This window comes from Choristoneura fumiferana, chromosome 16 (genome assembly GCF_025370935.1).
Source record: "Choristoneura fumiferana chromosome 16, NRCan_CFum_1, whole genome shotgun sequence".
Lineage (NCBI taxonomy): Eukaryota > Metazoa > Arthropoda > Insecta > Lepidoptera > Tortricidae > Choristoneura > Choristoneura fumiferana.
In genome coordinates this window covers 8,504,930-8,519,478 of record NC_133487.1, presented here as the reverse complement: position 1 = coordinate 8,519,478, position 14,549 = coordinate 8,504,930, and the positions used below count along the sequence as shown (strand labels likewise).

The following is a 14,549-nucleotide window of genomic DNA, read 5'->3' as shown; positions in this document are numbered from 1 at the left end:
TTTAAATTAAGCAATAAAAAAAGTTAATTAGTACAGTTTTGTTCAATAATAAATGCTGCTTAGTTTCGCAAACAGGACAAAAAAATTAAACGACAAATTTGCTGTATTATGCAGTGACGAAATAATAAGAAAATAGTATTTTTAGGGTTCCGTACCTCAAAAGGAAAAAACGGAACCCTTATAGGATCACTTTGTTGTCCGTCTGTCTGTCTGTCAAGACCCTTTTTCTCAGGAACGCGTGGAGGTATCAAGCTGAAATTCATATCAAATATTCAGGTCTACTGTCCCTTGGAGCTGTGAAAAAATCAAACTTCTAAGCCAACGCAATCAAAAGATACAGCCGTTTATGCTGCAAATTTTCGACACTCGCAAGGGAATCAAAACCTACAGGGTACTTCCCGTGAACTCAGAATCTTGAAATTTGGTACGAAGCAACGTCTTATAGCACAGATAAAGGAAAAATTGCGAAAAGCATACATTTTTAGTTACATCATACATAGTAAAAATATTTGTACGGAACCATTGGTGCGCGAGACCAACTCGCACTTGTCCGGTTTTTTAAATATTGTGATTCGTTTTATACGAGTATATCTACCTTTATTATTAAATATACATACATACAGCTTAAAGCTGATATCCGTGATAGATAGGGTGTAATAATAGTAAATATACATGCAGCTGATACAAATTTTATAGAGCTTGGTGTTATTATAAACTGATCTGTTCCATCCGGTCCGTGAGAGTAACAGTTACTAAGAGGGTTCCTCTCTACAATTGTGAAGTAAGATGCACCTAATGTTGTTTAGATTACGGTCATTGCCCGTAATACATCTGTGGTCATAAGTTGTGGTCGATTTAGATCCGAGCATTAAAATGATGTTTGCCAGACTTTCCAATGTGGAATATTACCAATTTACCACAAGGATAAGTACCTAACAGCATGCTTGAGAAGCAAGTGGGTACATCTAGGAACCAATTTAACTAGACGGCCAACGAAATAAAGTAAAATGAAACTTATAGTCTACATATTACCGACACAAACAGATGAATAAATTTTGGTAGGTATCTACTTTTCTATGAAATATAATGATACACCCAAGGTCCGTAACTTTTTGCCGATATTGATTTAAAAAATGTGATAAAAACTATACTTGTTTGAGCAGAATCTGACTACCTACTTGATTCGTCTGAAGCCCTCTTGAGAGCAATATAGGAGTATTTAAAATTAGGAGGAAATTTGTAAAGTTACGTTTACGTCAACCCTATGACAGGCTTCATCGGCAGGTACCTACGTATCAGAAATCTTAGGTCCATGGCACTCCATGTACGTTATAGTCTTTCCATACTGCAGATGTCCTCACATATCACACTGCAGAGGATGTCCTTAGGATTTTTTTTATGTAAGAGGGGGAAAACGAGCATGAGGGAAACCTGATGGGAAGCTATCACCGCCGCCCATGGACACCTGCCAACACGAGGGGTATTACAGGTGCGTTGCCGGTCCTTTGAGATATTGATAGGCTCGTTTTCTAAAGATCCCTAGCCTGTACCGCTCCGGAAACACTGTCCCAGGTACCTAGCTGGTTCCATATTTAAGTCGTGCATGGAAAAAACTTCTGCGTCAGTCAGTCTTTAAAGACACTAAAGTATGTAGGTATGTGTTTTATTTAGGAAAGTACAGAGGAACAGCACATGATGCGCTCAGCGCTGGGCTAATGACCATATGAGTAGTTCTTATGACGTAAGTGATACTTACTGCTCAGCAATACAAATAGTAAATTGACGCACATGTCGTGTTGGTAAATTTGTAATAATTAGTTTTTATTGACAGGTCTCGTATTAATAATAATAGAAACATCGCCAGTATTTAGTTGCGATATCGCAAACTGTTGTAGTGATCTAGAGGTAAGTACATACATTTCATATGTACCTACATATGTATACAGTACGATTATCTCCACTTTGACACTCGGCAATTCTACAATGATTGAAATCAAGATTTGGCCATGGCCGCGACAACGTCTAATCCGGCTTTGTATAATAGACAAGCTTTGAAAGTAAAAAACAAAACAAATAGTAATTTGTCGTAATTTGTTTGTAATTTACCTTTACGATTTAAACCGAGCCATCCCCAGTGTCAAGTGAAAATAATCGTAGTTTAGCTAAGTACATTTGAATCCTAATAACTACTCGTAACTTGACGATGTTTATATTATACTTATAAAATTAACGTTAGAGACTCCTTCTGATCCTGATGCTCTAAGTCAAAGTTTTCTCAAATATCTTTATTCAATTTAGGCTACAACAAGCACTTATGAATGTCAAAAAAAATCTACCACCGGTTCGGAAAAACCTCTGCTGAGAAGAATCCGGCAAGAAACTCAACGAGGTATATATATTTTTTTTAAAACAGATTTACAATATTTTAAATGACATGTATAACATCACAAGTATTTAACACAACTTTATTTTTAACACAGTAGGTTCGCTATTTGAAGGGATCGCTAATGCGGATCGGAATTATTTCCAAATATCCTGTCCATGATATAATCATTAACTTTATAATACGCTTTGATATTAATGTCTTCTTGACAATAGATCTGAATTTTGTATCCGTTTCATTTATAATATTTTTGGAATTTTATTATAAAAACGTATGCAATTTCCCAGAAAAGACTTTTTGTTTTAGCCAGTCTGTAAGATGGAACTTTAAGCTTCCCTGTGTTTCTAGTAGCCTTTGGCTTATCGACGTTAGTGGGAAAATCACATATGTTCTTCCCTAACATACATGATTATTTCAAAAACATAAGCGACGGCAGGGTTAGGATATCTGTTTCCTTAAAAAAAGATCTTAAAGTTCAGCGCGTCTTCAAATTATAAATTGCTCTAATTGTCTCTTTTGTAAGATAAAAATTGACTCAATGTCTGCAGCAGATCCCCATAAAATAAGGCCGTACGAAATAATGCTGTTTAAGTAAGCAAAATACACCAACCGTGCCGTCGCCACATCGGTTAGCTGCCGTATTCTCCAAACTGCAAAAGCAGCAGAGCTCAATCTACCCGCGTTCTGTGACGTGAGGTCCCACTGTAGTTTAGAATCGAGCGTTATTCCTAAAAATACTGTTGATTTTACAATTCAATAGTTTGACCATTTAACTTATAAATAGAAACTGAATTCGAGCTAGATGAATTTATCAACGAGAATTTAATACATTTAGTTTCTTATTTTAGTAACAATTATTCTCAGCAATTATGCGGATATCACGGACAGGGTTTTCATTGGGCTCAATGAAGTCGTGTCTTTTTCTACTAACCTTGAACAGTAAAGACGTGTCGTCAGAAACATAACTATACCCGACTTTTGGCTTACCATATAAGTAAGGTCATTTACATAAATAAGATACAGGAATGGGGCAGAAGGATCCTTGAGGCATCCCATTTCGACACAGATCCCTCCGATACCGTTCCGTTAATCGCTACCTTTTGCTTTCTTTGTGTGAGGAAGATTAATGAGTTCTAAAGCGGGCCACGAATGCATAAAATTTAAAAACAAATAAAGTACATGATCCACACAATCAAAAGCTTCGAAAACTTCGCAGAAACAGCCTATAGCGTCATGTGATTCCTTCCTAGCTTGCTATGAATTTAACTAAAGGAATGACCCATCTCTGTAGTAGACCTGTTTTTGTGAATCCAAAGTGCTATTGGATGCATGATTTTATGGGTATTAAAATGCGAGAATCATTAAAAAACCGCATTATTCGGTCCACCAGTATAAGAGCTACGCTGATAGACAGACACACACACAGACACACATATCGGTCAAACTTATACTCATAACACCCCTCTTTTTAAAAATAGGAATACTTTACCTATATTCATAAAATCGGGGGAGACACTAGCACAGACCTAAACAAACGGCCATGATAACGTCAGTTCTCTTTATAGTTTGTCGCCGTGACGATCATACATAATAAGTATTAGTATCAAAATAACATGAGATTTTACATCGATAGTAACGATAGAGCTATACCTCCAAAAAAATAATAAGATATTATGGATCCTACGGACATTGAAGAGACATGGTGAAATAAAATACTTAGTTAATCTGTAAATTATATGGTCAAAAATTATACAATAATAACTAACGTTATAAGGTCTGTTCCAATTTCTATGCTCTATGGTGAAAATTCAGTAAGTAACATAATAACCCATAGTAATTTCATTACGGAACTGAGTAATATAATAACATTCAAAAAATAATACTGAAATCGATTTTAAAAATCGAGTTTCCTTAAATATGCGTGTGCCACGTGATTGGTTGCTTAAAAATGAGTAAGAACTGCTGTAAGCCAATCACAATGAAGGTTTTTTTTTCAAGCGAAATTTTGTAATTGAGAAGACGCTGATCAAGCTATGGCACGAGTACGGTCGCAAATTAATTAAAATAAAAAGCGGGAAATTAATATAATATCAAAGTTTAAAACTGTTGTTGGTTTAAAGTAATTAAAAGTAATTGAAAATGAGTGGTGATATTAAGATACCGTGTCGTACTCCCACAGACATTTTAACGATAGCGCAAAAATTCACTGAACTCGGAGAAAAAAAGGATGCAGAAAAATTGCATTCCATGGATATATAACTCAACCAAAGTGTAATTACATCTTTTTCGGAATGTGTTGTTGGTGTATTTTGAAGAGATAAGTAGGCCTTGATATGTATTAGTTTATTGACTTTATTATTATGTATTAGTGTGTACCTATGTATGTAATTATGTGTATTTAAAATGCATTGTTTGAGTTAATTTAAAATATCGGTTCCTTTATCTTTTCATTGTACTCGTAGTGTCTACTCTTGTGTCTGATATCCTGTCAGTCGTTCAAAGGTTAACTGGATGAGATCCCTTTAAGGGATAAGTTCACCTTTGTACATCTTATTATCCTATGTTCTGTTATTTTCATGTGTTTTTATGTATAATAAAGAGTTTTACCAATACAATACAATATATCCAAATACTCTAAGTTGCAAGCTTTCCTAAAACGCAAGTCAGAGGGGTTTAAATCAAACAAATCAAAAACATTTTTGCCTGGCGAAATCAACGTATTTCTAAATGAAGCACCAGATGAGAAGTGCCTTTTCTCTAAGGTAACCAGTTAAAAAACAATGTTTTATTTTATGATGATGAGGATGTTTTTGTTTTCTTGTTTCATTTCTGAAATAGTGGCGTAGAAAAAGTTAAGTATGCAACTGTACATTAACTGGTCATTATACACTCGTGTGATTATTTTATAAAACACGCCAAGGCTCGTTTTATAAACACGCACTCGTGAATAATGGCCCTTGTTATGTTACAGTAGCAAAAAATACTATTACGGTTTGAGCTAGTACTGCAATATGACGGCAGAACATTGCATTGCTGCAGTAATATTCCCTATTTTGCTGAGCGACAGTCTTAGTCAGTAACATTGTAGTCTTGATCCTTGATCTTGTACAAGGTCATAGATACCTATAATTTAGAATTAATTCCATTGTATCATCTACCTACATATATTTTCCTGCTTGAAATAATTGATCTATCTGGCATAGATTTAATGCAAAGGAGCTTAGGAAGTGGCTTGAGGCATCTTTTGGTGATGGTTGCGTGAACTATCATGTGTATTCAAGGATCTGTAGTGAAACATACGTGCTTATATGGGCGAATCTCCAGCAGGATTAAAAACTCTTAAAATTTGTACAAACCAAAACTAAATTTGGTTACATGGAGTCATACTCGTAGTTGTCAACATTTTTATAGGATCTCTATTGCCCTGAACTATGCTGCTTTATTTTTATTATAAAGCCGCATCTACAAAATTTGTAGTATCTACTCGTACCTATACAAAAACTGTTTTTTCAGTGTGACCAATTTTATTAACCTATTGATGTATTGTTGTTCAAATTGCAGGTAATAAACCGATTTAGATTTGTTTTTTTTTCTACAGATATGACTAAAGTTAAATCTATATTTGCATGTAGGTACGGTGTGTTGATAAGTTTTAGGGCTTACATAAAACTTTACTAGCAATTTGAAGCAAAAATATAAACCTACCTACCTACCTAACTTCTGTGAATAATATATAGGTATATAGTAATTAGTTTATCGCGCGCCCGTGAGAACCTATTCTGAATCCTTTTCAGGGTCTCAAACTATATAAATACCAAATTTTATCATGAATAGTTGCGTACTTTAATCATGAAAACGTAACAAACAAAAAACTTACACACCTTTGCATTTATAGTACCTACTACTAATGGTTTCGTATGAATTTAAACATCTTTTGCATGATCTTCAAGGAATAAATTTGTACCTCAATATCCAGATTATCAAGTCTCTTTTTCCAGTAGTTTAGGCGTTGTGTGTCAGTCAGTCAGATACAAAATCGCTTTAAAAAAATCTAAGGTATTTAACGTCTTTCCACAGGAAATACATTTTAATTATTTTATCTGTTTACTATCTAGATATATGTAAATCTGCTGGAGGTTAAAATGTTTAAGCAACAGAATAATTGTCGAGGTTAAAACAAGATAATCTTTATATCTATTCTGTGGCGATTTTATAGTTTCAATATATATTTCCTTGTGTAGTGAAAATACAATACTCATAGTTAATAACAGCCTTTATAGCTCTTACTACCTAAAATTACACATTACTACAACAATGTCAGTTTATTGTTTTGTTAAAATATAGGTACTCGTATGTAACAAAAAATCAATTACAAATATGCACAAAAACTAATTAAAAAATGTGCCATTAAAACGTTTCACTCACACACTAAATATTCCATTTAGCACTTATTTTTAAAAATCAATCTAGAGATAATTGCGATAAGGTTCCATTTACTCGCGAATCGGTATCGTTCGGTATAAAAATGAGACGTTTTCTTACTCATGCATCATACAGCTTCCTCACGGAAACCCATCATTATCGGGAGCGGGTACAGCAAAATATTTGACGTTATATTTTCCAGTATATGATAACGCGTGAGCTCAAGAATATGTGGAAATAAGTGACGGGTGTTAAATATATAAGATGTCTGGTTTTGAAAGCGTAGAGGGAAAACGAATCATCTTGTGTCAAGAAAGTAAATTTATTTTGCACGTGAAGATATGTTTTCAATTACTTACCATGATGTTCGATGGCGATTTTGCGAGTTCTTAGCTCTTAAAATTATGTTAGTACCTATATAGGAAAGACAAACATCAATAAACTAAATTGCCAAACGATACCAAACAAATATTATAATTATATGCTATGGACAAAGTGATACGACATTATGAAAAATGACCAATATCAGATGGCAATTTGATAATAAATGTTCAAATAAGTAATTTAATTGCCATTATACATAATGTCTATTACCTATTGTTCAGAGTAATAAAAATATAGGGTAAGTTATATAAGATATAAGAACTTATCATATAACAGTCATAATTACATAGGTACGTGCACTTTGTATAAGCTCGTTTAGTATAACGTTAACTGGATATAATGAACGAAAGGTATCATTTCAAAATATCTAGATTTGTAAGGTACAACGTTATTTACGTAGATATAATATCAATTGATACAACAATTAAAACCTATAATATTGAAAACACATAAAATTGAAAACGTATATTATGACTTCGATGAAAGCAAACAAAGCAATAGTTTTTTTTCGATCTGTTACAAAAACTACGCTACGCTACGCTTCGCTCCCGCCTTAGCCTTCTAAACCTAACCTATCCAAGTCGCTTCTGCTCTGACTCGTCTTGCTCACTTGCTTCGCTCGCTCGCCGAAACCTAAAGTATGTTATAATAGAATAAATTAGTCCATATAAATGAAGTTTTGGTCATGGTTGAACCTAACACCTTAACTTTCCGAATGAATTAATCAGAGTTAAGTTGCCTAAAAATCAGTTGTAATCAAATTGCCCAACGACCATGTAGCAATATTCAATAATGTAGCAATATTCATTATGATCGGGCAATGTCATAAATAATGAAGTTTAGATAATAATTATCACTTTACTCGTTATAGCTTGCGTTATTGCCTGCATATTAATCACTGGTTCTTAACATTTATATACCATTTCCATGTGTACCTACGTTTAATAAGTGCATCGCTTTCACTAACTCAAATTACATCAGCGAATGTATACGCCAACTGACGAACTAGTATTAAAACTTCTACCAATAAAAACTAAACACCGATTACTTACTACTTAACTGATCATTTCCTTACAACAGACGAGCCAAATGCAGTCAAATTACAAACCGACAGTGCGTTTTGGTCGACGAGGAACTCCCAACTTGGCCGCCAGCTAAAACTTGTTGGAACAACTTAACTATGTCCCACAGGATTGACCAAACCCTGTTTTATTGTACTTTGTAGTTTGCCATTGAGTTATAGCGAAAAACCTTAAGTGTATAATCAATTAGAACTTACATAAGCCGAAGTAAAGCTTGGAGAACATTTTTTCTAGTAGGGTGTATAAGGCTGTAGAAAATAAAGGGCCGCTCGATAAGGATACTCAGCAATTGATATAAATGACCTGAGTTAAAAGGCACTAGAATTGAACGCGGGATTTGTGGCGATAAATGTAGCTCGAATTGATATGTAGGTACTTTGGTGATTAGTTTCAGACTACTTCCTACATTTTTTGGGAGAAGAATGAACACTGAAAAGGATGATAGAGATCGTCTTACCTTAAAATAAATCTCCAATTTAAAGTATATTCATAAATACAAATATGTAGCAGTGGAATTGTATTGCATAAGTAATATTTATATTCTGGAGCGGAACGCGCACGTCTGACTGCTGTCGGATGCAAGGAGTCCGGTCACTGGTTGAACGCCTACCCCTGTTTAAGTACCGGCACCTTCCTAGACAGTACCACGCTTCGTTTAGCAGTCAGCCTGCGCCTAGGGTTCCCTATTTGTGCTCCGCACAAATGCCCCTGTGGCAGTGTCGTTGACCGGCTGGGACACCACGGACTGTCATGCGCAAAAAGTGCCCGGTCTCTTGCTAGCGCGAACGTGCCGGCGGTGCTCGAACCAGTCGGCATCGCACGGGATGATGGCAAGAGATCGGATGGAATGTCCCTAATACCGTGGAAAATGGGTCGGGTGCTAGACACTTTAGGACACTTTAGCCCCGTTTCGTCTCCACGGCCGGCGCACACAGGGCCGGCGCAGCGGCCGAGGCGGCCGAAGTTGTCAAGAAGCGCAAATATAGTGGTCTTGACGCTGGATACAACTTCATTGCCTTCGGCGTCGAGACGCTCGGTCCGTGGGGCCCTGGCGCAAGGAAACTCTTCAGCCAACTGGCAAAGAGACTGGTCGACGCCACTGGAGACAAGAGGGCTGGCATCTCCCTCGCTCAGCGTCTTGGCATCGTCATACAGCGAGAAAATGCTGCCAGAATTCTTGGAACCATGCCACAGGGGCCTTTTTTAGATTTATATTAGTTTTTAATTATTATGTTTTTATTGTTTAAATCATCTTTATAAAGTACAAATTGTTCATTGAATAAATCAAAAATCTGCCCACAACTTAATTTACGTAGATTTTATCCCCGATGCATAGCCATTATCATAAACAAATTTCCATCACCTGCTACATTATACCTACAATGCCTATTAATATTACAAATGAAACGGATACAAAATTCAGATCTATTGTCTAGAAGACATTAATATCTAAGGCGTATTATAAAGTTAATGATTATATCATGGACAGGGATATTTGGAAATAATTCCGATCCGCATTAGCGATCCCTTTTGAAGGGATCGCGAACCTACTGTGTAAAAAATAAAATTGTGTTAAATACTTGTGATGTATCTTTTAATAATATTGTAAATCTGTTTAAAAAAATAAACCTCGTTGAGTATCTTGCCGGATTCTTCTCAACAGAGGTTTTTATGAACCGGTGGTAGATTTTTTTTGACATTCATAAGTAAGTGCTTGTTATAGCCTAAATTGAATAAAGATATTTTGACGTTGACTAACGCTTATACACAACGAAATACTTAAGTCTGACACATTACATAGCGTTAACGTCTCTCGCGTACTACCCAATTATGTTATTACCGTCAACGCCGTCAAAACGTCCGGGGTCCTGGAGCTGTAACTTGATTTAGCTTTGATATAACACAACTTGTCATCGGTGTAATGGACATTTCAGAAACTACCAAGTTTGTGCGAGAAAAGCCAATGTTCAGGTTAGTAACTTTGAATAGGAATGGTTGGCAGTTCAAACGTCAGATTAAATGAGAAATTGGTGTAATTTGGTTGGTTGGAGTTGGTGGAGGTATTCGAGCACATCCGCGAGGCAGCTCAGAGTATATCAAAGGTAGCCGAGTTGTTTATCCACTCTATCGAGTCGAAAAGGGTTATCAATTTTGGAAAGAAAAAAGGAAAAAAAAACATTTGTTGCTACAAAATACATTACATAAGATTCCATCCAAAATCTAAATCTAGTGGATACAATTTGTAACAAGACTCTAAGTGCCGGTTGAGCACCATATTTTTCTGAAACTCCAACTTCTGGCCGGAGCGTGTGGTCTTCCGTGGCTTTAGGGAAACAAAATTGAAAATCCCTAATTAACTTTTTATTATTTGTGATTGATTAATTGGTATCCCACTTCCCACTAATATTATAAACGCGAAAGTTTGTAAGTCTGTCTGTTTGTTTGTTATCACATCACGTCTAAACCGCTGAGCCGATTTAGGTGAAATTTGGTGTACAGGTAGGTTGAGCGCCGGGGAATGACAGGGATAGTTTTTATCCCGGAAAATTGTATAGTTCCCGCGGGAAAGTGATAAACGAACTCTACGCGGACGGAGTTACGGGCAACAGCTTGTTGGTATTATATTAGACTATTTTCATTATTTAAAATTTAATAGGTACAGCAAATTGGTATTAAATGTAGTGCTGTAAATTGTCATCGCTAAAAAAAAAAATGCAGAGCATTTTGCTAGTTGACTTGTCCAACATTGTCTTGCAAAGGCAATCAAATAAGATCCACCAGAACTAAGACTTGCTCGACAACGTTTTTTTCTAAAAATCCGATTAACATTGTTACCTGCTTTTTGGGTTCCCTGCTTCAAAATAATGAAACGGAACTCCTATAAGTTCCCTTCATTATTCGTCTGTCAAGAGTATATTGTCTAGAACTGGTGAAAATATCAAGTTGAAACTAACCTTTTTCAACTGTTTAAAAGAAGTTTCTGAATTGACGCCATCAAAACATAAAACGATTTGAAGCAATTTTCATATTGAAAACTGTAAAGATCAAATCCTGTAGACTACTTCTCGTTGTTGTTAATTATCGCTGAATAACAAAATTTCGTTAGACCTATGGCCACCTATTACAAGTAAAAGAAGTGAAGTAAACGAAAACAAAACAAAAATTGGTAATCTGCAAAAAAAATTTATTTTCAAGTACAAACTCATTTTTGCTTAGCCTTTAATTTATACGGAACCCTCAGAGCACTATTTTTATGTCGCACTTAATCGGTTTTTTAAACTGTCTACATAATTTTTAATTTAAAAACGATAATTGTACTTATCTAAAAATTATTTATAGAGCCTTTTTTCGATCCCCTAAAATCAAACAAATGAATCCCAGCCTATATACGTCCCACTGCTGGGCACAGGTCTCCTCTCAGAACGAGAGGGCTTGGGCCATAGTTCCCACGCGGGCCCAGTGTGGATTGGGAACTTCACACGCACCATTGAATTGCTTCGCAGGTTTGTGCAGGTTTCCTCACGATGTTTTCCTTCACCGCAAAGCTCGTGGTAAATTTCAAATGTAATTCCGCACATGAATTTCGAAAAACTCAGAGGTGCGAGCTGGGGTTTGAACCCACGACCCTCTGCTTGAGAGGCGATAGGTCAAACCGCTAGGTCACCACGGCTTTAATATTCAAACAAGAAAGGAAATACCGTGGATATTAAACTAGTTTGGTTCTAATTGAGAGATTAAATTAACAAGTACCAACAATTAATTTTGTGGGCTCTAATCTTCCCTAATCCTGTGCCTACACTTCTAGGTCTAATTCACTTAACAAGCCTAATTCATTAACTCGCTTCAGCCTTAGTAAACCGACTTATATACCGACTTTCTGTTAATATGGTATTTCTATTGGGCTTCCGGGATTTTGAAAAAAAACCCCGTGTGTATTCTCAAACAAAACGTTGTGTCGTTATTACCATTAATATAAATAATCACATGAGACTAGCGTTTACCCGCGGCTTCGCACGCGTAAATCATCAGATACAGCAGTTGAATTGAATTCCGGGATTCTCGTGCGAATTCCCTAAAATTACAACATGGTTTTCACTGACCTTAAAATAAAACAACCACGCCAAAATTCAGGACTCTAAACACAGCGGTTGTTACTTAGTGATTTTATCCCTATCCCATGGGAATGTCGGGATAAAAAGTATCCTATGATTTAATCCAGGTTATAAACTATTTTTTTGCCAAATTTCATCCAAATCCGTCCAGCCGTTTCAGCGTGAAGAAGTAATAAACATACTCACTCACTCACAAACTCACTCACTCACTCATTCACTCACTCACAAACTTTCACATTTAATATATTAGTAGGATTCCCAAGGGATCGAGGTAATAAAAACGCGAAACCACAACCGCTATGTCTAGGCCTGGAATTTAGCATTGGTATATATTTTTTATGCAATAGGTATAAATTATGATTACGATGTAATTTCTGGAAATTCCTGGGATCATCATCATCATCATCATATAAGCCGTAGGACGTCCACTGTTAGGCATAGGCCTCCCCCATAGACCTCCAGTTGCCTCGGTTGGAAGCGGCCTGCATCCACCGCGAACCCGCGACTTTAACCAGGTCATCCGTCCATCTTGTTGGTGTACATCCTACGCTGCGCTTGCCGATCCGGGGTCTCCACTCGGAACCTTTCGGCCCCAATGATCTGTTCTCCGTGCTAATTATAACTGGAATATCAATACATATTAACAGAAACAAACGCCAATAAAGGCTGGTAAATAGATATTAAGAAAGTAAAGTCACTAATAATGCCAGATTAAGAGTTTGTTTTTAAACATTTCAATAACATTCAGCCACGATTCACTCCATCATGAATGACATGCGGTCTTGATCCTAATACCTAAAACAACGCGAAAATTGTTTTAACAACAAGTAGACAATACAAGTCAAACTATCAGCTTCTGTCATTCAACTTTTTTTGGTAGGATCAAGAACAAATGACTTTTTTGAACTTAGAATTGAACACGAATTGAATGTCTTCAATGGTCGCAATATATTCGTCTTTCCAATCGAGTGATTTTTTTTTATAAGGTGAGTGCCAGTATTCGATTCCAATATAATAAATTGTTAAGATTTCGTGGAAATCCCGTATCCGTTCACTTTGACGTATACCAGCCATATCTCAAATGTCTCCGGGACAATATATAAATGAAGAGTCATATTATGTGTAGTTCCGTGAGGCAATTCGGGCGGTTTTCACTTCAACCTTTGATTACGAGATCGACTGAAAACGTAAGGGCAATCAAAATCTTGAATTTTATTACCAAATTTCGTTACAAAATTAAGAATTTTACTGTCTCGTTTTTGAAAAAAAAAAACGGCCAAGAGCGTGTCGGCCACGCCCAGGATAGGGTTCCATTTAGGTATGTTTTATACCTTAGGCTGCTATTTACTCTTAAACTACTAATAATTCTCAAGCAATCTTAGCCGTTATAATTTTTCTTGTACAGGGTCTAGCAGGCTAAGCGAACTAGAAGTGCCCCCACGACGGATCTGGTCTTTCTTTCAGGTGGTGTACTGGCATGTCCTAAGAACACTCTATGCTTAATATCAGTCCTCGCTCTTCTTTTGTTTTCGAGCTATTCAGGATAATGTAAAATCATCAGCGTATCATTAAAAGTGGCATATTTTGTAAACTGTTCAAGTTAGATTAACCAAACAAAATAATATTTGACAATAATAAAATAGGCTACAGAATATATATTTTTAACTCGCATCATTTCCTTATACTTCATTATGTAAAAAACATTTTATTTTTCTTCAGATTTTTTTTTACTTCTCGCGGAGGCACACCTCCAGAAAAAATATGCATGGGTAGCCACTAGTACCCGCTACATACATATTTAAAAATATTTGCGTAAATCTTCGTGCATCATCACAAAAAAAAACATTATCGAATATCGGGTGGCTATATGAACGTCTTGGGTAAAATGGTTCGTTTTATGCTCATGTTGTACAATCTACTATTTTCACGAATGAAGTAAACTATTTCATTGTTTTAGACGTCATTTTTTGCGGATTATTATATAATATATTGATGTTTGCGAATAAAGTTAAAGCGCTAGCGGATTTTTTCTTGTTTTTTATTGTACCTTTATATTCCGCAACCACATAAAGTTAAGTATATTACGAGTAAATGACTTACGATTTTCTATAAACCTTAATGTCGTTTTAGATTACAAGACCCGGCAAATATTTTAACATCGCAAAT

At 35.9% G+C, this 14,549-nt stretch overlaps 1 protein-coding gene across 1 annotated transcript in view; it reads left to right on the top strand.

Annotated features, from left to right (window-relative positions):
• Positions 1-9,478, top strand: part of LOC141436568 (uncharacterized) — a 16,409-nt gene extending 6,931 nt beyond the window's left edge. The window contains exon 4 of the mRNA XM_074099572.1: positions 8,910-9,478. Coding sequence (XP_073955673.1) covers positions 8,910-9,478 — 569 coding nt within the window. The remainder of the gene's footprint in view (positions 1-8,909) is intronic.
• Positions 9,479-14,549: the final 5,071 nt, after the last annotated feature.